This window comes from Astatotilapia calliptera, chromosome 23 (assembly GCF_964374335.1).
Source record: "Astatotilapia calliptera chromosome 23, fAstCal68.1, whole genome shotgun sequence".
Taxonomy (NCBI): Eukaryota; Metazoa; Chordata; class Actinopteri; order Cichliformes; family Cichlidae; genus Astatotilapia; species Astatotilapia calliptera.
The window spans coordinates 7,243,849-7,266,334 of NC_137443.1; the positions used below are offsets into that span (position 1 = coordinate 7,243,849).

Sequence of the window (22,486 nt, forward strand, 5' to 3'; positions counted from 1 at the left end):
GTACAAGTAAGTTTATGGTGGACAGAGTGGATCACTGACTTGCATGGGTATCCTCTCAAATGTAAAGTCTAGAGATTAAAGTTTGAATCATACATGATACGTTTTTTGGGGGTTGGTGCTGCAGGCAACTTTTACAGTGCTATCATATTAAAATTCTTAAAGTACCACCACAAAGGTTTATCTTTCATGTTTTAGGAGAGCGTTTCCTCCATCCCTGCAACCTCCCACACTGGCCGTCATGGGACTTTTCCAAGTAAAAGGTCCACTCATGCCTACAGTGGAAATGCAGGCTCGCTGGGCTGTTAAGGTCTTTTTAGGTAAACTCTTCAAACAAACACATAAGCTTACACTGGGTTTGGGGAAATAGTAGCTGAAACATCATATCTTTAAGGTCAGAGTCGTCTTCCAACCAAAGAGAAAATGCTGGATGTCATTGAATCTGAGAGGAGGAGAAACATGCAAAGGTAGACATCATTTCTGAAAGTTATTAAATGGCCCTGGTCGATTACTTATTCCCACTAAGTCCTGTTAATGACACAAGCAAATATTTCTTTCTCAGCTATCCCTGTCCACGGCAGGCTGTTCTACAGGTTGATTACATCCCATATCTGGATTTTATGGCTGGGGAAGTGAGTTCACTTTAGCTATAAATAAAATTTTCAACATTAATCATAGACAAATCCTTCATAACAGATTTTTATTCACAGGTAGGTGTTCGACCAAAACTCCTGAGGCTTTTTCTGAGAGACCCTGTGCTCTGGGCAAAGGTCTTCTTTGGTCCCTGCACACCTTATCAATATCGTCTTAGTGGGCCTGGAAATTGGTCTGGTGCCAGACAAGCTATCTTCACTCAGTGGGAGCGGGTTTCTCAACCGTTCAGAACCAGAGAAATACCAGACAACACCAGTAAATTTGGCTTGTGTTCTCCGCTGATGCTCACATTCACAGGAACTGTAATAATAGTCGTGCTTTTTTCTAAAGGCAAGATCGTTACGACCCTGGAAGCTGCTACTGAGATGCTGAACAAAAGCACAGTTTTTCTGAGGGAGTTGTGGTTCAGCTTACCACAGAATCCTGATATGTAATGTATTAATAGACTTAATTAACATAACAACAATTTTAACAACAAAATTATTTAACATGGATTAAAGAGGAAAGAAAACAGGTCTGTGAATCACAGAAAATCTGTTTATTTTTTATTTCTGTGTATTCATTTCCTGCTGGCCTGCAGGGAAAGAGGAGATAAATTGGGAGTCTCCTTTTCTTGTCGTAGTGTAAAAATCATGTGCTGCAATTATGTAATATTATACAGTTGTAAAAGTACCTTCCAGTTCCAAAGGTCTGCATAATCTTCACACTGAGGCCTGCAAATGCAAATGCAAAAGGAAAAAAGAAGTCATGCACACTACAGTGCAGTTGGAGTGATTCTTAAAAACTATGTGGTTCAAACAAATGGACGGAAGTCTGAAATAAAAGAGGAAATTAAGTTTATATGTGCAAGGCTCATGTCAGAGAAAATGATAACCAACTGCAGAAGATTTTGTTAATGAAATGTTCAGTGATAGATAACAGTGCATTATGTGTATTTTGATTGACTCCTTAATATGTCGAATAGCCTGTAGTTCATAACAAGGTCCACGGGGTGTAGATTTGTCACCAAATGCATATCTAAATTTAGATGCACCATCAGATATCTTTGTTTGCTTTGACAGTTTTACTTTAGATTATACCTTTAGGTTTCTGTTAACTAAAAAAAATGAACCTTTAGTTTCTGGGTACTGATGATGAGCAGTGTGTGCCATTTAAAATATGTGAAAATGTACAAATGCACCATTTTCTACCTGCAGTTCTTCTTGTCTAACACTCATGAAAAAAGCAAATAAAGACATTGCCTAAAATACTGAAAAAAAATGTTTTCATTTATATAAAACTGTGTTCTTTCGTGGTTCAGGATATGAACACTCACTCCTGGAAAAAAATATTTTAATTTGCATTGATTCTTTTGACAGACTTGAGCCCAAAAACATTTTAGGATATGGAAGATATGAATATGATATAAATATGAAAGATAATTAACAAAACCAAAAACTTAAACAGGCAGACCAATAAAAGAGGTCAACTCAATAAACTAAACTCAAAATAACAACTAACAAAACATCAAACAAACATAAGACAAACTGACTTCCTGAAATGACAGGAGGGAACTTAAATACTAGCTTAGCTAAATCATATGACACACAAGGGGGGGGGGTGACTGACATATAACCAGCTAACACAAAACTGTTAAACAAACTCCAAACACTCCCCAGGCAATGAAGCATGTGGTTTAGTCCACTGAGGCTGTCAGCAGTACTTCAGATCCCCCAGCCCTTTTGCCAGCCAGGAAGGAGAAGCCAAAACCCCAGGTAGCTCAAACAAAGAAAGATGTAACATAAAACAGAACTTTGACCTTACAGCGTTGATATGTGTGCACCCCATATTAATATTGGAAGGTTTGAACGGGAAAAAAAAACTAATTTAATAAGGAAACAGTATATTTGAAAATAAGTGTAGTGACTGCAAAGTAAACTAAAGTGAAGCAACTAGTGGTGAGGTGTGGAGCTTGCCATGTGTGGCTTGCCATCACGGGCCCTAAACAGGAAACCCAGCGTTTTCTGTTTATGGAGAACAATGCAACCAGGCCCTGTAGTGTGTTATGTGTGTGTTGTCATTCATGTACAGTCTCAAGAAGTTAAAACTGCTGACCTCCCTAAAACATCCATGGTTAACCTCCCAAAAACTGCTAAATTAGAGCTAATCCAAAAGAACTAAGTCCAAAAGGGCAAGTAAGGAGATACAATCATCTATCTTGCTTAAGGTTGAGTTGGCATATTGTAACTCCAGTGTGTCTGTTGAAGCTCCAGTGAGGAGTAGATTATGGTTCGCAGAGTTAATGCTAAAGAAAACCACTTCGATATTAATGCTGGTATTTACTTGGAATCTGATGCTTCCGTGCACAAAGGCCCTCCCACTGGAATTTAAATTATTGCTGTTACTCAAAGACACTGACTTGAGCTCATAACAATGCTTTATTTGGCCACTTGAGCATTACTAAGACATATAAATTAATAATAATATATTTCCTATGGGCCTGGATTGAAGTCAGATGTTATATTTTCATACTTGTCACATATGTCACATAACCATGTGATTCCTCCTGTACCTCCTACTAGTACTACTATTACTTCGTTTGGGGAACTTTTTGTTACAGCATGAAAATCAATGGAGGAACCCCTTTTTTGCGACTAATGTTATTAATCTGTGTTTTACAAGTGAAAATCTCTACAGTAAATTAGGTCTGTTTGCTCCAAACACTTAGGTATTAGACCAAATCACAGCACCATTGCTAAGGACAAGTAAAACTAATTGGATTCATTTTTGCAGGAAAACTGAAGAAAATGTAAATGTTCAGTCTCATTCAGCACTTCTCTGCGTGCTGCTGAATTTAATGTAATTATCCTTGATTGACTCAAGTAATGAAAAAAAGGCACACTCACATGCAAGTTAACAACTCCAAAACAATGGGTGTGAAACAGTCATGCTATAAACATAAAACTCAACCATTTTTCAAACTGCAAACATCTGTAACAGATCAGCTAGCTGTGCAAGCATGGTTCAGAGAGTGGCAGTGATCGGTGCAGGACCCTCGGGAGTGACGAGCATCAAAGGCTGTCTGGATGAAGGTCTGGAGCCCACATGTTTTGAAAGCAGTGATGACATTGGAGGTCTTTGGAGATTTAAGGTGGGAAACAATGGGGTTTTTGGGGGGGATATAAATGACAGCATATTGAAGTGAAGCTTAACATTCAAATTGTTGAATCGTTTCTTGCAAGGTTTACTGTTTTTAAATACAGACACGTAAATGGAAGTTCAAAGTTTAGAAAAGAAATTGTAAAAAAAAAAAGTAAAAAACGAGCTTTTGAAAAAAGTTGAAAAATTAGTTGCTTTAAATTCTTGAATCATGTATTTCAAACAACCTTTGTTGGGAATATGTGACAATGTGATCTGCAGTGCTATTTTTTCTGTAGTGACACACACAGAGATGCAGCTTTGCTGAGAATGACTTGTGCAACGTTAAAGCAGAGATCCCAGAAAATGTACTTAACTGGCTGGTCTAACATGGATCAAGTGTTAAAATGAAGAGCAGTTCAGTTATTTTGATACTGAAGTGAAGTGCAGAATCTGTTCTCAGCTGTTTTGTGGTTTTAACAAAAGCTACATTACTAAAGTAGCTTTGTAAAATATAAATTCCTTAATGCACTGCTCATACATCAATTCAAAGTTTAAAATAAACAATTTAAAATTCACTGGAGTGAAGGAGAGAGATGGTATCAAAGTTGGAGAGAGTGGGCAACTATCCCACAGAAACGTGTGAAAATAGAGAAGACACATCCAGGGATTAAGAGACCTGTAAGACACTGACAGAGTTTTGAAATATACTTAAAGTCAGAGTTTAAATAGAAGCAAAGTTGCATTGTGTTTCGTTTTTTGTCTTTATGTTCTCCTCCTTCAGGAGAAGCCAGAGCCGGGGCGGGCCAACATCTATAAGTCAGTGATCATCAACAGCTCCAAAGAGATGATGTCTTTCAGCGACTTCCCGCCTCCTGCTGACCTCCCTAACAACATGCACCACTCTGAGGTCCTGCTGTATCTGCGTCTGTATGCTCAGACGTTCAACCTGCTGCCACGCATACGCTTCCAGGTTGGTGATCTTCATAAAAAAGAAAAAACTGTGTTTGTGTTTGTGTCAGACTACTGTAATCAGCGTGAGGCAGATGACAAATTTTGAAGTGACGGGTCAGTGGGAGGTGGAGACGGAGAGCAGAGAGGGTCAGAGGGAGACCCGTGTTTTTGATGCCGTGATGGTTTGCACTGGACATTTCACCCAGCCTCACCTGCCACTCAGAGACTTCCCAGGTAAATTTAAGAAATGCAGCAGCTGCTCTTGCTCCAACACAACAGATGTCACACACTGTGTTGTCTGTTAATGTTTCCAATGGTGGTTGAAATGACTGACAAATATTTATATTTAGCGACAAATTCAGTATTTATTTATTTTTAATCATTCCAGGTATTGAGAGTTTCCGAGCCAAATATTTCCACAATTGGGAATACTGCAGTGCTGAGGGTCTGGAGGGGAAAAGGGTGGTGGTCATCGGGATTGGGAACTCTGGTGGTGATATTGCTGTGGATGTCAGCAGGGTTGCGGAGAAGGTAAGCTGCTGTGCTACATTTCTTTACTTCTATGTTGTATTCAAAAAGAACAGTGATGTTTATGAATATGAAAGCACTGTATTCTTAAAGGAATATAACTCGTGAATCTGAAACCTCCTTGTGCTGACATGACCTGCAGGTGTACCTCAGTACCAGAAGTGGGGCATGGGTTGTTGGCCGTGTAGGGCCAGGGGGACTTCCACTAAATGTTGTCGGGAGTTCTTGAATGGACGCACTGATACGAAAGCTCTTCCCCTCATGGACCAACACAATGTTGGAGAAGAAGCTGAATCAAGCGCTGGACCACAAACTATATGGCCTGAAACCGAAACATGGGTAAAAGCATGGTCAAACGTTTGAATTAAAAATACATCATCATAACCGAGAACTTCAAAAATTATGTGTTAAATGTTCCAAAGGAATTGTAACAAAAGGTAAATGCAATACTAAAGTACTCCCTGTACAACGCATCCACTTAACACACTGTTTGCTGCTACAACTACACATGTTTCTTTTCCAAATATTTATTTATAAGTGACTTATGTATGTATGTATGTATATATATGTATATATTGTACTATTCTTAGTTAGCGTATTGTCTGTCTTGTCTTAATGTTGGTTTAAAATGGAGCACTGTAACAAAAAATAATTTCCCCCAGGGATCAATAAAGTATTCTGATTCTGATTCTGATTATATTTGTTAAAAGAGCGAGAATCTGAAACACACATGGTGTAATGTGCAGCATGTTTATATAAACAAAGTTTTTTATGTATGTATGAATGTATTTATTTAGATAACAGTGACTTGATATCTTGCCATGACTACTGTATGTTTGCACCAGGTATTTGTGTCTAACTGCCTTGGTCACTAACATAGCTCCTGTAAAACTGCATTCAGCTTTTTTGCACAGATTCCTGTAGTGAATGATGACTTGCCGGCTCGAATCATCTCAGGTCGTGTTGCAGTGAAACCAAACGTGGGGGAGTTCTGTGGGTCTACAGTAGTGTGGTCTTTGTTGATGGAAGCACCATAGACAAGGTGTTTATGACTTCAACAACTATTCTGTTCAGGTGAAAAATATAGGATATCCAAGTAGTAATTCTTGGACTGTCCCTTTTCATTTGGTTTTATTTTTGAAATGATGTAAAGGGGATTTAAATGCACATGTTCATCTAATCCCAGGGTTGTTTGTCTGTCATACAGGTGGATGTGGTTGTGTCTGCCACAGGGTACAACTACAGCTTTCCTTTCCTGCCCTCAGCTCTACAGGCTAAATGTGGTTACAGGCTGCAGCTCTACAAACATGTGTTCCCTCCTGCACTGACCTCACCAACACTGGCAGTGGTGGGCTTCATACATGGCTTTGGTGCTATTAACCCTCTGGCTGAGATGCAGGCTTGTTGGGCTACAAGAGTGTTTAAAGGTAAAACATAAAAAGGTGTAGGAGAATATTTTGATTGTGCAAAGTCATGGAAGGGGTTTCAGTAGGAATTCTGCGATGTATACTTTATATTTTGAATTGAGAAAACACTAGAGCTATTAATGCAAACCTAAAGTATATGCTCCAGTGCAAATCATCATGCAATAACTCTGTGTTTGAAATTGTTCTGAATTTTTCCATGACAGGTTTAACAGCCCTCCTCACAGAGGAGAACATGATGAAGGAAATTGAGAAGGACACGGCAACCATGTATCAGATCAGAAGAAGGAAATTATTTTTAAGATATGTTAAAAGGCTGCTCATCTCCACCAGAATCCTTATTTTTTGTATTCTGATTAATGTTTTACAAAGTCTCTTAGCTTAGACTGGTTAATATATGCTTTTTCAGTGTCATCTGTTATTTCTTTATTTGCTTCTCTGTTAGGTTTGCATGCTCAGAACGCAACCCACTGGAAGTTCACTACATCCCTTACATGGACTCTCTGTCTGAAGAGGTGGGGGTAAGGCCAAACATACCATGGCTCTTTTTTAAGGACCCAACACTGGCACTGCAGGTTTTTTTTAGGACCCTGCACACCATACCAATACCGTCTGACTGGACCAGGAAAGTGGGCTGGAGCCCGTCAGGCTATCCTCACTCAGTGGGACCGGGTGTTTCAGCCTTTTAAGACCAGAGTGGTAACAGAACCAAAGCCAGACATCAAACATTCTTCTAAACTGAGCATAATAATGTTTCTCTCAGGTGCTGCTCTGTTGTGTTGTATCTTCTACAATAAGCTCCACTTTGTCTCTTACTTCTCTGCTTCTTCATTCCAGAGATCTCTTCAGTTAATTGCAGGGTGAATGAAGGAGATGTAGGCAGAGATTGTTTTTACACTACAGTGCATAACTTGTCAAGCTGAATAAGAAATAAAAAATATATATTAAAATTAAAATATTAAAAATGAAAAAACTGGATTTGTTAAATCTGCACAATTGATTGTGTTTGTTTTTCGTGGTGTGGTTTTTGGTAACTGTTGCTTTTTTGCATCATGCCTATCTACAGAAACTTGTATTTGAGTCACTGTTTAATACTGGCAGCAGAAAATTATTTTCAATGATTAATTTTATATGGTATGGTTCAAACAAAGTTGCTAAAGTTAAACTTATGCACTCACTGGCCAGTTTGTTAGGTACAGAAAACTCAATGCATTTAAGCCTTCAGACATTGCTAAGACAACATGTTGAAGTTCAACCCGAGCATCAGAATGGAGATAAAAGTTGATTGAACTGACTGAATGTGGCTTGCATGTGGTTGTTTGTGGCATATCCGATATTTCAGAAACTGCTGATCTGTGGGATTTCCCCGCAAGTCACCTCCAGAGTTTTTAGAGAATGGTCCAAAAAATAGAATAATGGATTGGATTTATATAGCGCTTTTCAAGGCACCCAAAGCGCTTTACAATACCACTATTCATTCACTCACACATTCATACACTGGTGGAGGCAAGCTACAGTTGTAGCCACAGCTGCCCTGGGGCAGACTGACAGAAGCGAGGCTGCCATATCGCGCCATCGGCCCCTCTGGCCAACACCAGTAGGCAAGTAGGATAAAGTGTCTTGCCCAGGGACACAACGACCAGGACAGAGAGCCCAGGGATCGAACCAGCGACCTTCCGGTTACAGATGCGATTCTCAACCGCCTGAGCCACGGTCGCCCGAGAAAAATGTTAACCACACATTATAACTAAGGTATTCAGAAGATCATCACTGAATATACAAAAACACATTAAAGCAAAGGGGCTACAGCAGCATACCATTGTGGGTGCAACAACCAGAAAACAATTCATACAAGCTCAAAAAAAATTCTCAAGATTGATATTAATATCGCTGAACAATCAAAGTGCAACAGCATGAGCTATTCAATAGATGTCAGTGATTAGCTGCTATACACAGCATGCCACGACATTTTCCTCACAGTAAAGTAAGGTGCACTAAAGTTCATCAGAAACTGAACATTAGTGCATCTTACTTGTGGAACCATAAGAAAATCTTTTATCTATAGGAATGAATAATCATTAAATATTGTTAGTACAGATAAAAGTGTCCAATCTGCAAAATGAAGACTGAGTAATTCACCCCCTGGTGGTACATATGAAAGCCTGATCCTGTGAGCCTGATCCGCAAGGTCAAGGAATCATCCACTTACAGACAAACCAATCCACACCAATACAAATCACTGCACAGATCTGTTGCTGTGCAAGTGTAGCAAAAGTCACGTGTTTAAAAAAAACAAAAACCAGCCAGAACTTAAGCATGGTTGTGAATACGCACACCCAAACAGATGAAATCCCACTTAAAACACAGTACATTACAAATGTAAATTAAAAGAATTCCTTTTTTTCCCCATCCTGTACTGTAGTAATTGGAATTATTGTCTGAAGGCCAAGAAACAGGAAAGTGACAGGTGACAGGAAAGAAAAAGAAGAAGGAAAGAAAAGTTGGGAAGAGAGTTAACAGAAGGAAAGGAAAGAAAAATGGAGGAGAAGAGGGATAGAGAGAAAAGACACTGGAAATCTGCTTGATCACCTGCTGAAAAAAAGCAAAAATAAAGCAACAACCAACATAAGCATAAGTAAGAATAAATAAGTAAATAGTAAGAGTAAATAATTAAAAGAAATGCTAAACTAGCGTGGACAAAGTACCCCTTGCACTTAGCCACAGAGTTAGCCTCAGTCATTGTAGTTGGACCAGAGATGGTGAGTTCAGAGTTCATTTCAGTCTCATTCTGTTTGCTCATAGTAACGCTCCTTGGACAGGTCCATCCAAGGGCTTGCTTGCTTTGGAATCAATGATTAGCACCCTACTTGCACAGCTCTCACTCTAGCTACTACTAGGCTGCAGGCAACACAAAAATTATTTTTTTCTTCAACGTACTAGAGGTAAGAACTTTGTATAACATTTGAGTTCATAAGTGTAGCAGAATCAAGAGTAATATTTACAGCACTTTGTAATGTATGTAGGCTACCACTCCTGCAGGCAGTAGCCTATTGGCTATCAGTGATTCCTGAGATTAGGGACGAAACAGGTTTTAATTTTCTAAAATATATTTTTTTGATTTTTCAAAAACATATTTACATATAATTGTTACACAAAGTTTTGGCTGTCTCACCATGTTTTGGTACAATCTCCCAGGTGTAACATTTTTTAATAATTTATGTTTTTGCTGGAGAAGTGCAAGGTTTTTGTCAACACCGTCAGACACAAAGAAATGCAAAAATATATATTTTAAATTAAGTTGTTTCAGCTATTTTGACTATTAGCAGCTTCTCTATTCTATTGTTTATGCACATATGTTTTCAAAGTAATTATACTACATTCAAAAGTAAGATTGTTTTGGCTTTTTATTATTAAAGTTACAGTCATACATATTTTCAGAAGCTTGTATTTAATCTCTATAAGAAACAATCATATTAAGCAGAATGCAAATTACACATTTATTGAAAAAATTAAGTATTTTTATTGGAAGATCATGAGGGAGGAAAATATATGGTTCTCCAAAAGAGAAAAATGAACCAAAACTCCATATTATGGAGTTGACAAGGTGCTGATGGTGGTGACACAAATCTGACGGTGTTGACACACTAGTAGCAAACAAGATATTATTTCTTTCAAAATAACTATTAAACCTTAGCAACCTTTGTAATATCACATAACAATTCTGTTTTTGCACATGTCAAGTTCTACATCTTAATAGTTCACCAGCAAGTAGCTACTTACTACTCCTTGATTCCTAAAGTACTCTGTGGTTGTGTGTTTAGACCCTGCTGTACTTCCTCTCCTTTTGTCTCTCTGTGCTTTCTTCCAAAACCTTCTCTTCTGCCTTTTTTCTCTTTCTTTCAGATCACTGATGTTCTTTATTTTTCTCTTTTTCACTCTATTTCTCCATCTTTCCCTTTCCTTTATGAGAAACTCTTTCTTCAACTCGGGCTGGCTGTTAATTTTTTCTCTCCTTCTTTTTTGATACTCCCTGTTCCTTCTCTTTCATTTCTCTACTGACAGGTTTCCCTTTGCTATTCTAGCCTGAAATGAACCATTTTGTAATCACTATAATTTTTCTGAACCTTATGCTTTTTTACAAGATAACAGAATAAAGATCAATGCTGTCAATAATAATAATATTGAACGGGTTGCATTGTTGCACTTTGTCATGTTTCTCAGGTCTTTGTCTGAATGTCCTATGAACATTACCTGTCATGTTCTCATGTTGTTGCTAAGGATTGTCTCATTGCACTGAAGTCACACTGGGTTAAATATTTACACTTAGGTTTTAAGGGGTATTTTTTTTTTCTTCATTATTTTATTTACGGGTTGTACGGAAGCCCCAAACGCAATTTCATTGTTCTTTGACAATGACAATAAATAAATACTTGACTTGACTGTCGTCATATCATCTAGGGCAGGACTAGGCAACTCCAGGCCTCAAGTGCTGGTGTCCTGCAGGTTTTAGATGTGTCTTTGATCCAACACAGCACTTTCAAATTGCCAAATTACCAACTCAGCATGTCTTGAAGTCCTCCAGAGGCCTGGTAATGAACTAATCATTTAATTCAGGTGCGTTGAGCCAGGGTAATATCTACAAAATCTAAAAACCTGCAGGACACAGGCACTCGAGGCCTGGATTTGCCTACCCCTGGTCAAGAAGAAACTGCTACATCAGGTTAAAAGTCTGTTTCAGCTTTTTCTGTTTCTTCCGAAGGTAATTACTTGTTGCGTACAGCTCTTTGGCTGCAGTTTGTTAACAGTAAACATTTTTGAACCGATCTGATGTCTCCTTCGCAGAGCTGCAGCATGAGTCGTCGTGTGGCAGTGATTGGTGGAGGGGCTTCAGGTCTGGCCTGTATCAAGTGCTGTTTGGATGAGGGGCTGGAGCCTGTGTGCTTCGAAAGTAGTGATGATATTGGTGGTCTGTGGAGGTTTAAGGTTGGTGCTTTCCTTTTACTAGATTAATTATGTAAGCGGTAATAAAAAGAAACATCTGGATGAGCACTTTAAAACTAATTGGCCACAGGTTTATTTAAATTGGAGACTTCTAAGTACAAAATAAATCTAAATTTGAAACCCTTTTTAGAAAAAATGGGTGCCTATTCTCTGGACTAAAAATGTGAGGGACCATCTGGCAAACCTAATCAATGTGGAAAGGTATAAAAGCGCTACAACTTTTTTTTTGAGTAGTGTTGCTGCCATAAATTTTTAAAATTACATTTCACACAGCAGAACATCTCAGCATCTCAATTTTAAATTTTCATTTTGAAAATCATCAGGTACAAGAGCCAAACTAAAACTGACTGAAAAGACAGCCGATGTCTAAAGAAAATCTCAAAAACCTCCAGAAAGCCTGGAGAAGCAGCACTCAAGACCACTTTATAAAATTGTCTGGTTCCTTTCAAGAAAAATATAAATGGATGGCTCAAGATTTTTGCACAATACTGTAGATATTATTGAAGTAATTAAGTCTCCAACAGCAAGTGTTATATGAAGTATATGTCACCTTATGCACTGTAAAGTAGTCTAATCAATAATACAGCAGACTTATATTGGTAGATTTATACTCTAAAATAAATGGCGTGAAAAACAAAGTACAATATTTGCAGTAGATGTGTAATAACATAGATATAAATGAACTACAAATGTAATAAAACTGTGCTCAAGCCTATGACGAGCATTGAAAGAGTAATGGTGCTTCAGCTCAATTATCTTTTTAAATAAATTTCCCCCTTTAGGAGAATCCAGAGCCAGACAGGGCCAGCATCTACCACTCTGTCATCATCAACACCTCAAAGGAGATGATGTGTTTCAGTGACTTTCCCATCTCGGCACACTTCCCAAACTACATGCACAACTCCCTCATCATGGACTACTTTCGGCTGTATGCTGACCACTTCCAGCTCACCAAGCACATACACTTTAATGTAAGAATGCTTTATGATGTCTGAAATGGTAAATTGTATCACATAATTAAAAAATAAATAATTTAAATTAAATCCTAATTACTCCAACATTAATTTCATAGAAAAAAAAAACTTTGTTCTGTCCCCTGCGTCTGTCTTTCTGTTGTCCAGACCAAAGTCTTGCAGGTGAAGCAGAAATCAGATTTTTCTCATTCAGGCGAGTGGGTTGTTGAAACGGAGAACAAGGATGGCAAGAAGGAGAAACACATTTTTGAAGCTGTGATGATCTGTATTGGACATCACTGCAACCCCAATATGCCTCTTCATGACTTTCCAGGTAACCCTTGCACTACAAGCTATCAACATTCAATTCAGTGCCAGTTTGGGAGTAAGCGGATGAAGACAGGACAAAGAAATGCTGTGGAAGTGAGCCAGAGATTAATAATAACTAATAATTAAATCCAGAGAGGTGTATTAACACATACTAAGCAAAAAAGATGACTGATGAAGAAACACAAAATGCATCGGTGGAATCCTAGACCTATTGCAGTATAACTAAGGGAGGATTTTGGGTCACCTGATCCAACTATATACTTTATCAAAAGGAACGTTATTCTTATCTTATAGTTCACTCAAGGGGCAGAACTAATCAACCTTCAACAAAGCATGAGTGAAACTTTTGCGTGTCTTCAAATATAGATCAGTCTTTTTATAGCAGAAGTATTGAAACATTGTGTCTACCCACCATAAGTCTGTCTTATTTTCTTCAGGCATTGACACTTTCACAGGGAAGTATTTCCACAGCAGAGACTACAAGACTCCCGAGGAGTGGAGGAATAAAAAGGTCGTGGTGATTGGAATTGGAAACTCTGGAGGAGACATAGCAGTGGAACTGAGTAGAGTCACCAAGCAGGTTGGAATGAGTTGGTCGCATCATTAGAGAAAAAATGTGTCTGAACTGGTTGAGTATTTAACATTCTTAGTGATGAAAATAATTTCACGTGACGTTTCAACATTCTCACAGTTTTAGGCTGAAAACAGTTTAAATACTACACAAGCAGTGACCTGTGACACATGGATGTGGACATTAAAGAAGACGTAACAGCAAAACTTGCTAATTTTTTTTGTTTCCTTCATTCAAGCTTTACCTGAGCACTCGAAGGGGAGCATGGATTCTGAATAGAGTCTGGGACAATGGGATTCCTGTTGACTTGTTTTCTAACAGGGCGACAGGTTTCCTAAGAAAAAATCTTCCCTTTGGTGTTTTCTGTAGTCTGAGAGAGAGCCGGCTCAACAAAAAATTTGATCACGCTCTGTACAACCTAAAGCCAAGGCACAGGTATAGTATTCTACTAATACATTACATTTTACAATGTAATTGGTGTCTGGATTGTTTCATGTCGGAATTTGTTTTGTATTTTTGACTTTTTATTTCAGGGTGTTCAGCCAACATCCCACAGTGAATGATGAGCTTCCCAACCGCATCCTCTCTGGAACAGTTCAGGTGAAACCCAACATCCGCAGATTTCAAGGTTCCAGTGTGGAGTTTGATGATGGCAGTGTAGTGGAAGATGTTGACTTGGTGGTAGGTCTGGAATTACATACTTTTCTTCACCTTCATAGAGATCAGTGAAATTGACTTTTGACTAACATGGACCGCTGTCTTTCAGGTGTTTGCTACAGGATACCAGTTTTCCTTTCCATTCCTGGCTTCACAGGTGGTCTCTGTGTCTAACAACAAAGCATCTCTGTACAAATATGTGTTTCCTCCTGAGCTCGAACGCCCGACTCTGGCTATCATTGGTCTAGTGCAGCCACTGGGAGCCATTATGCCCATCTCTGAGATGCAGGCCAGATGGGCTACACGTGTCTTCAAAGGTAAAAAATTACTTTTTCTTTAACACAGCTTTTTCTCATCACTCAGGATTTTAGAATTTTTATAGAGTTGTTATTTTTACTACAGTAAACAGCTTTGTCCCCTTTCAAACAGGCTGCATAAAGCTTCCTCCATCAGCTGCCATGCTAAAAGATATTCAGTGTAAGCAGGAGGCCATGGCTCAAAGGTAATGAAGTGGATTTACTCAGCTTTATAGAAACCTATGTTTAAGATCTGCATCTTCATATGTTCAACTCAAACTTTTTTAGGTATGTCACCAGTCAGAGACACACCATCCAGGTGGACTACGTCAGCTACATGGATGAAATAGCAGAGCTAGTGGGAGTTCAACCCAACATCCCAAGGATGCTGCTGACTGACCCCAGGCTGGGAATGAATGTGCTCTTTGGTCCCTGCACGCCGTACCAGTATCGTCTCAGGGGGCCAGGAAAGTGGGCTGGAGCCCGCCAGGCAATCCTCACTCAGTGGGAGAGAGTGACTCAACCTATGCAGACCAGGCAATGCGATGAGCTCAAACCCAGCAGATCATATAAGTGGCCTCTGCTTCTGTCGGCTGCTGCTTTGTCCTTCACTGTCTATGTTAAAAGGAACAACCTTCCAGCTTTCCTTCAGGATCCCACTGCTTTGCTATACAGGCTTAAAATAATGAAAGTTTAATCAGTTTACTTGGCTGAAGTCAGCCAGGCCATCATCACATAGTGAGAACGAATGGTTCGACTTCTAATGACCACAGTGGCATGAGGACCACAATAGACCTTCTAATAGTATAATAGTACTAATGTTAACGAAGAGGCTGCATTAGACTGTTTTTAACAATGAAAGACATGAGTTTTTAAAATATACATTCTGGATTTGTTTAACTCTGCACTAGAATCTGAACAGAAGTATTTCTGCAGCTTTCTTAAAATTTTGTTTTTTAATTTTATTTTCTGGCAAATAACTCAGCCAACAATCTGTGGTCGTTCCAGTAGCCAGTAATGAAATTTTCTAATAAAATTTCTAATAAATAATTTCCATAAGTCTACATGTTTTCTACAGTTACTTTATGGCCACTTGCGGCTTTTGCTTAGAGTGTCAAGCTTAAGAGTCCATGATTTTTCTTTCTTCTTTTAAAGTATTTATTATTTTTAGGGCTCAAAGATTTGTGTCATGTTTAGAGGCAGGACTCGCACCCACGGCTGCATACAGTGCATTTATTCACAGTCAACAGAAAAAACACCGTTCAAAAAATATCTTAGCAGTTGGAAGGTCCAGTCTCCACAAGGTTTCCTTTTAGATGCAGACAAAGTAGCTTTGTCACACCAGAGTCAGCTCACCACTCGATATCTCACAATTTCTAAATGCTGTGCACAGGGACAGACCAGTTAACGTATCTTCACAATTAACCCAAAAAATAGGAGCAGGAGCAACGCTTCATTTACCGCTTTCAAGGCAACAATCCAGCAAAGACTGATCCACTGCTCCTTCCTTATGAAGCTGCCCAAACGAGATCATCAGAGCAGGTGTGTTCCTGCCACCAGGTGTGTGTCTGAAACTTGGTCCCCACAATGCAGAAAGGCCAGTGCATACAAACGCACATAAATACAAACAAACAGAGAAAATGAGAGAATGAAGACAGACTAAAACGCAACAATTGGCAGGTTGAGGACTTGCAGTACCCTGGCAGTTTTTTAACACTTAAAGGCTGATTTAATAATGCATGAAAACATACGCAAGCATATCAGTGCTGTTTGACAGTGTTTCATTAGAAGTAGCAAAGTAAGTTAAAAAAAATATTTAAGCAGTGTCACTGCGGTATTTGAAGATCCTGTTTCATCAGCAGGAAATGTCCCTGCTTCCTTAAAATCCTTTACTTACCTCTCAGCTGGTCCAACATATAACAAAGCTTGATACTGCTTGACGTTTGTTGCTGAATTTTCAGTTGAAACTGGTATCGACATAAATGACTGCTTGGAAAAACTTTCAGTTGCCACTGTAGAATTCAGCTTGTGGCACATAATTTGAAGAGGGAATTGATGCTGCTTCACTTTGTCCGGCTGTTTCTGAAATTTAGGGTCATGCATTTCATGGTGGAAAGCTAAACCAGGTCATTTTGAAACAGTCACGTCTGACATTGGACGTTGGACTTTAACAACTTGAAAACAAAACCAATAAGCTTTTCATTCCAAGACCCCGGGTAGTCAGTCCCACTTTTCCTCTGATACAAAGACATATCTCTATCGTATAACCTCTTAGGTGTAGGGCTTTATGAAAGGTGCCGCTCCTTGACTTTAGCCCACAGAAAACCCTAAAAATGTAACCGTTTCATTTGAGTCCAGAACATTTCATATCCTTTTTTTCTTTTTTAACACAAAGAAGACAAAGACTTACAGAAGTAAACACATATTAGTATGACAGTTTTACAATGAGGCTTACTTCTTTATGCAGAAAAAGATCTTGAGTGAGCTTGTAAATTCACACTGACGTTATACACGGTTGGATTTCTGTAAATAAATAACCAGAACAAACCACTGATCACACCGGTTGGCTGGCAGCGGGATCCGTGCCTTCTAAAGACAAACACAGCATGTAGTATCTCCGGATGACTGTTAAATGCAGCATATAACATGATGTTTTTCATTTTACATGCTTTGGAAATTGAGTGCAAAACACAACAAAAGGAAAAATTCATGAACACAAAATAAAAAATAAATCTGAATGTCCTTTGAAATGTGATTTATTTGTAGTTATTTTATCTTTTTTCTTCCTCTTTTGTAATAGAATATATCTCCTGTTGTGCTCTTGCGCTTTGTGAACTATTGTTTTTCTATTTTTATAGGTGTGTTGTGCACATCAGTCCTGCCATGCAGAGGCGTTGTCTGTTTGCTTTTCCCTCGGTCTTATTCTGACGCCACAGTGAATCAAGGGTCAGCATGCTACTTCATAAATTCAGGGGAGCAGCTCTCGCTCCGCCCACAGTTGAGTTGCTTGCAGCACGATAAACATTGTTTCTTTCTTCGAGGCATCAAAGGTAGGAAACGAGCATATGCGATCGCAGCTGATGAGTGCTTCCTGGAACAGATTTAAAGCCGATGATTGCGGCTGTCGGAGACTGTTTGTACTGTCCGTGAAGTCTGTTAAAGTTTGGCAACGATTGCACTCTTTACTGAGTTGTCTGCGTTGTGTGGCGTTTCGAACAGCTAATAAACATATTAAGTCACTTTGATTTTTGCCAAGTTTTAAATGTGGCACATATTCAGTATTAGAGGAAGTGTTTTTCGGCAGTAATGTAAACATAACTGGAGAGCCTGCGATTTAACGGGGGAAATGAATGTAACGTTGTTATTACTCTTGTTTTCTGCACAACTTCCTGCTCTGCGTAGCTCATTGGCTGCAGCTTCTTGTTAACAGTAAACATATTTTGCACTGTCTCCTTCGCAGAGCTGCAGTATGACCCGTCGTGTGGCAGTGATCGGAGGAGGGTCTTCGGGTCTGGCTTGCATAAAGTGCTGTTTGGATGAGGGGCTGGAGCCTGTGTGCTTCGAAAGCAGCGATGACATTGGTGGTCTGTGGAGGTTTAAGGTTGGCTGACGCTATGTGAATCACTTTACTTTTTGGTCATGTTTTATCATTTTTCATACATATGAAGTGGATTTCCTTCATTTCGGGGGCACATGGTGCGCACTGAGAATCAGAATTTGATCCGAAATAAATATTATGCTAAAAATGGTGCGGGCACAAGGGTTGAAGCACTGTTTTGAATTAGGCATCTTGTTTGCTCAGTGACAAAACAAGTATTTAGATTTCTTACTTGAGAAAAAGTGGTAATCTTTCTCAAGAAGCCTAATACCTAGTTCAAAAGTTTTAGCATTAAATATTCTTAATTTCAATAATTATCAGTAATAGAGCAGATTATATTGGGAAATGTAAACTCTAAAATAAATGGTGTGAAAAACAAAGTACAATATTTGCATCATATTTATTAGACGCGTAAAAACATAGATATAACTAAACTACAAATGCAATAAAACTGTACTCAGGCCTCTGACGAGCATTGAAAGAGTAATGGTGCTTCAGCTCAATTATTTATTTATTTATTTATTTATTTATTTATTTTTTAACTTTAGGAGAATCCAGAGCCAGACAGGGCCAGCATCTACCACTCTGTCATCATCAACACCTCAAAGGAGATGATGTGTTTCAGTGACTTTCCCATCCCGGCACACTTCCCAAACTTCATGCACAACTCCCTCATCATGGACTACTTTCGGCTGTACTCTGACCACTTCCAGCTCACCAAGCACATACGCTTTAATGTAAGAATGCTTTATGATGTCTGAAATGGTAAATTGTATCACATAATTAAAAAATAAATAAATAAAATTAAATCCTAATTACTACAACATTAATTTCATAGAAAAAAAAAAACTTTGTTCTGTCCCCTGCGTCTGTCTTTCTGTTGTCCAGACCAAAGTCTTGCAGGTGAAGCAGAAATCAGATTTTTCTCATTCAGGCGAGTGGGTTGTTGAAACGGAGAACAAGGATGGCAAGAAGGAGAAACACATTTTTGAAGCTGTGATGATCTGTATTGGACATCACTGCAACCCCAACATGCCTCTTCATGACTTTCCAGGTAACCCTTGGCCTACAATCGATTACCTCTTAGTTACCTCAAGGGGGGGAAAAAACTACTGACTCTGCAGTTGTAGCAAGATAAAGAGGGAATTGTGTTATTGTTTAAATCAACCCTTGATACTTTCACGTATCTTCAAATATAGGTCAGAGCAGAAGTATTGAAACATTGTGTCTACCCACCATAAGTCTGTCTTATTTTCTTCAGGCATTGACACTTTCACGGGGAAGTATTTCCACAGCAGAGACTACAAGACTCCCGAGGAGTGGAGGAATAAAAAGGTCGTGGTGATTGGAATTGGAAACTCTGGAGGAGACATAGCAGTGGAACTGAGTAGAGTCACCAAGCAGGTTGGAATGAGTTGGTCGCATCATTAGAGAAAAAATGTGTCTGAACTGATTTAGTATTTAACATGTGAAACTTCATGATTCTCACAGTTTTAAAGCTGAATCCAATATAAATACAAGCATGTAAAACCAAACAATGGGCATAATTATTTAACTTGTACATCTTCTTAATGCTTTATTTACATATTAGTAATTAGTAATATTAGTAGTTTAGAAAGTAAAATTGAGACAATTCAGACAGAACCAACAAGAGAGCTAACTACTCTTTCTTTCCTTCAAAGCTTTACCTGAGCACTCGAAGAGGAGCCTGGGTTCTGAACAGAGTTGGAGACAATGGGGTGCCCCTTGACCTGACTTTTAATAGAATCCTGGACATTCTGAGGAAAATCCTTCCCTTTGATTTTTTCTGTAGTATGGCAGAGAGTCGGCTCAACCAAAGATTCAATCATGGTCTTTACAATCTAAAGCCAAAACACAGGTACTGTATTTGTAGCTAGTATAGAATGTAATATAATCTGCCACGTTAGATTTTTCCAAGTAGTTGTTCTAAGACAAAAATGATGGCCTTTTTGTGCTCACCTTTGTCCTTCTGAACAGTGGCACACACCAGAAGCAGCGTGATATGTTACTTGCAATATTTTGCTTTTTTAGGTGTATCATGCACCCCTTGAGTTTTGTAACCTGGCCCACAAAGCTGGCACAGTGAAGCTGGATGAGTGGTTTGGCCATTTCAGTGATCTATCAGTGCAGGTTCTCAGAAAAGTCCCAGCTTATGCATCTGCAGATGCTTCAGCAGCTGGAAAAGATGAGAATTTTCTGCATGCAGTCACTTTGCTTCCTGTATTGATTACTGCATATATCATCATTGTTGCCTCTTTTTTTTTTTTTTCCTGAGCAGTGACACATATTGTTCAGGATACGATCAACTCTGACACATTTTAAGCACCATTATTAATTTTGATGGGGCTGTGCTGGCGTCAATGTTGGTGTTATTTTATGCAACAACAGTGCAATGTCCAGTGTAAACAACCAGTTCAAAGTATGAAACTTCTGGCTACAACAACAACCCCTTGTCAAAATCAGTGCCTGACAACGTTGACATTTTCTGATATTCATGTTTGCAATTAGATTTTTTTGTATAAATAAAATAATATGAAAAAACTCCTTTCTGAATTTGTTTTGTATTTTTGACTTTTTATTTCAGGCTGTTCAGCCAACATCCCACAGTGAATGATGAGCTTCCCAACCGCATCCTCTCTGGAACAGTTCAGGTGAAACCCAACATCCGCAGATTTCAAGGTTCCAGTGTGGAGTTTGATGATGGCAGTGTAGTGGAAGATGTTGACTTGGTGGTAGGTCTGGAATTACATACTTTTCTTCACCTTCATAGAGATCAGTGAAATTGACTTTCGACTAACATGGACCGCTGTCTTTCAGGTGTTTGCTACAGGATACCAGTTTTCCTTTCCATTCCTGGCTTCACAGGTGGTCTCTGTGTCTAACAACAAAGCATCTCTGTACAAATATGTGTTTCCTCCTGAGCTCGAACGCCCGACTCTGGCTATCATTGGTCTAGTGCAGCCACTGGGAGCCATTATGCCCATCTCTGAGATGCAGGCCAGATGGGCTACACGTGTCTTCAAAGGTAAAAAATTACTTTTTCTTTAACACAGCTTTTTCTCATCACTCAGGATTTTAGAATTTTTATAGAGTTGTTATTTTTACTACAGTAAACAGCTTTGTCCCCTTTCAAACAGGCTGCATAAAGCTTCCTCCATCAGCTGCCATGCTAAAAGATATTCAGTGTAAGCAGGAGGCCATGGCTCAAAGGTAATGAAGTGGATTTACTCAGCTTTATAGAAACCTATGTTTAAGATCTGCATCTTCATATGTTCAACTCAAACTTTTTCAGGTATGTCACCAGTCAGAGACACACCATCCAGGTGGACTACATCAGCTACATGGATGAAATAGCAGAGCTAGTGGGAGTTCAACCCAACATCCCAAGGATGCTGCTGACTGACCCCAGGCTGGGAATGAATGTGCTCTTTGGTCCCTGCACGCCGTACCAGTATCGTCTCAGGGGGCCAGGAAAGTGGGCTGGAGCCCGCGAGGCAATCCTCACTCAGTGGGAGAGAATGGCTCAACCTATGCAGACCAGGCAATGCGATGAGCCCAAACCCAGGAGATCATATAAGTGGCCTCTGCTTCTGTCGGCTGCTGCTGTGGGCTCGGCTGCCTACATTAGCAAGAACAACCTTCCAGCTTTCCTCCAGGATCCCACTGCTTTGCTGGACAGGGTTAAAATGTACCTGCCTACACAATGATGGAAAATTCATAACTCATCAGCTTACTAAGTGAGTGATGCAATTGTATATTAACATCAAAGACCAGCTGATCTTAAATGACTAAAAGCTACAGTTACAGCTACATTCATGTGTATTGTCTCAGGTTTCTTGCTTTATACCTTCAGAATTGTGTAACTGGAAAGATCTCCTTTTTCAATTACACAATTTCTGCAGGTTATTTGTTTTAACCCTTAACAGGATGCTGTGACATAGAATCTAATTTAAGCCGATTAAAAAAGAAAAAAAATTGTTTTCCAACAAAAAAAAAATACATTAATAGCGCTTTAATCCAGATTTGTTTGCAATATATGAGCATAAACATGGGTAAAAAGAAATTATGCTAGCACAGAATGCCATTGTAGAGGGGTAAACTGTTGTTATCCTTTTTTTAACATCAGCACTGTTACTCTACATTGACATGCTGCTCTGTTTTCTCTCATTATATTAATTGAAGTATTCAAATGTTTTTACAACATTACTGATACACAGCACAGATAGTTTGCTATTGTTTCTTTCAAATAAAAATAAATCACAGTGTTGTCACATCTTTCACTACATTTTTAAAATGTTGTTTTATCCATTACTATGTCCCAGTGACTCTAAAGTATGAAAAACATGACTCATAACTATAAATAAAAGTTCAGCACTTGAAACAAA

General features: G+C 38.9%; 2 protein-coding genes, 1 long non-coding RNA gene and 1 pseudogene across 6 annotated transcripts; 3 read left to right on the top strand and 1 right to left on the bottom strand.

Annotated features, from left to right (window-relative positions):
- Positions 1–195: 195 nt before the first annotated feature.
- Positions 196–7,968, top strand: LOC113016860 (flavin-containing monooxygenase 5-like; annotated as a pseudogene). Its single transcript, XR_013905101.1, has 12 exons — positions 196–317; positions 392–464; positions 560–629; positions 3,631–3,781; positions 4,553–4,741; positions 4,791–4,956; positions 5,111–5,253; positions 5,393–5,589; positions 6,152–6,292; positions 6,458–6,677; positions 6,881–6,944; positions 7,120–7,968. The product of XR_013905101.1 is annotated as a flavin-containing monooxygenase 5-like (transcript).
- A 1,495-nt stretch (positions 7,969–9,463) lies between these two features.
- LOC113016685 (flavin-containing monooxygenase 5-like) lies at positions 9,464–15,546 on the top strand. 2 transcript variants are annotated; one of them, XM_026159699.2, is made up of 10 exons: positions 9,464–9,616; positions 11,517–11,657; positions 12,458–12,646; positions 12,797–12,962; positions 13,396–13,538; positions 13,768–13,964; positions 14,063–14,210; positions 14,296–14,503; positions 14,616–14,688; positions 14,771–15,546. In XM_026159699.2, exons 2-10 carry the CDS (start codon positions 11,526–11,528, stop codon positions 15,177–15,179), a joined length of 1,665 nt encoding a protein of 554 aa, XP_026015484.2. In that variant the 5' UTR covers positions 9,464–9,616; positions 11,517–11,525; the 3' UTR covers positions 15,180–15,546. The 2 variants fall into 2 exon arrangements, with proteins under 2 accessions (XP_026015484.2, XP_026015483.2); XM_026159698.2 differs by lacking the exon at positions 9,464–9,616 and adding an exon at positions 11,295–11,433.
- A 149-nt stretch (positions 15,547–15,695) lies between these two features.
- LOC145424110 (uncharacterized) lies at positions 15,696–16,518 on the bottom strand. The gene is made up of 3 exons (XR_013905076.1): positions 16,380–16,518; positions 15,944–16,056; positions 15,696–15,865 (listed from the first exon to the last, which is right to left on the bottom strand). It is a non-coding gene; the product is annotated as an uncharacterized LOC145424110 (long non-coding RNA).
- An 875-nt stretch (positions 16,519–17,393) lies between these two features.
- On the top strand, positions 17,394–22,486 carry LOC113016615 (flavin-containing monooxygenase 5-like). 2 transcript variants are annotated; one of them, XM_026159555.2, is made up of 10 exons: positions 17,394–17,532; positions 17,943–18,083; positions 18,629–18,817; positions 18,969–19,134; positions 19,342–19,484; positions 19,763–19,959; positions 20,686–20,833; positions 20,919–21,126; positions 21,239–21,311; positions 21,394–22,486. In XM_026159555.2, the coding sequence occupies exons 2-10, from the start codon at positions 17,952–17,954 to the stop codon at positions 21,806–21,808; spliced, it is 1,671 nt and encodes a 556-aa protein (XP_026015340.1). In that variant the 5' UTR covers positions 17,394–17,532; positions 17,943–17,951; the 3' UTR covers positions 21,809–22,486. The 2 variants fall into 2 exon arrangements, with proteins under 2 accessions (XP_026015340.1, XP_026015338.1); XM_026159553.2 differs by having other exon boundaries at positions 17,526–17,834.

What these genes read in the sequence shown, in the direction of transcription:
- LOC113016685 (XM_026159699.2), top strand. Translation starts at nt 11,526, where the DNA reads ATGAGTCGTCGTGTGGCAGTGATTGGTGGAGGGGCTTCAGGTCTGGCC. An exon ending in TGGAAGATGTTGACTTGGTG is followed by an intron (nt 14,211 to 14,295) that starts GTAGGTCTGGAA and finishes GCTGTCTTTCAG; the next exon opens with GTGTTTGCTACAGGATACCA. An exon ending in CAGGAGGCCATGGCTCAAAG is followed by an intron (nt 14,689 to 14,770) that starts GTAATGAAGTGG and finishes AAACTTTTTTAG; the next exon opens with GTATGTCACCAGTCAGAGAC.
- LOC113016615 (XM_026159553.2), top strand. An exon ending in GTGGTCTGTGGAGGTTTAAG is followed by an intron (nt 18,084 to 18,628) that starts GTTGGCTGACGC and finishes TTTTAACTTTAG; the next exon opens with GAGAATCCAGAGCCAGACAG. An exon ending in GCCTCTTCATGACTTTCCAG is followed by an intron (nt 19,135 to 19,341) that starts GTAACCCTTGGC and finishes TATTTTCTTCAG; the next exon opens with GCATTGACACTTTCACGGGG.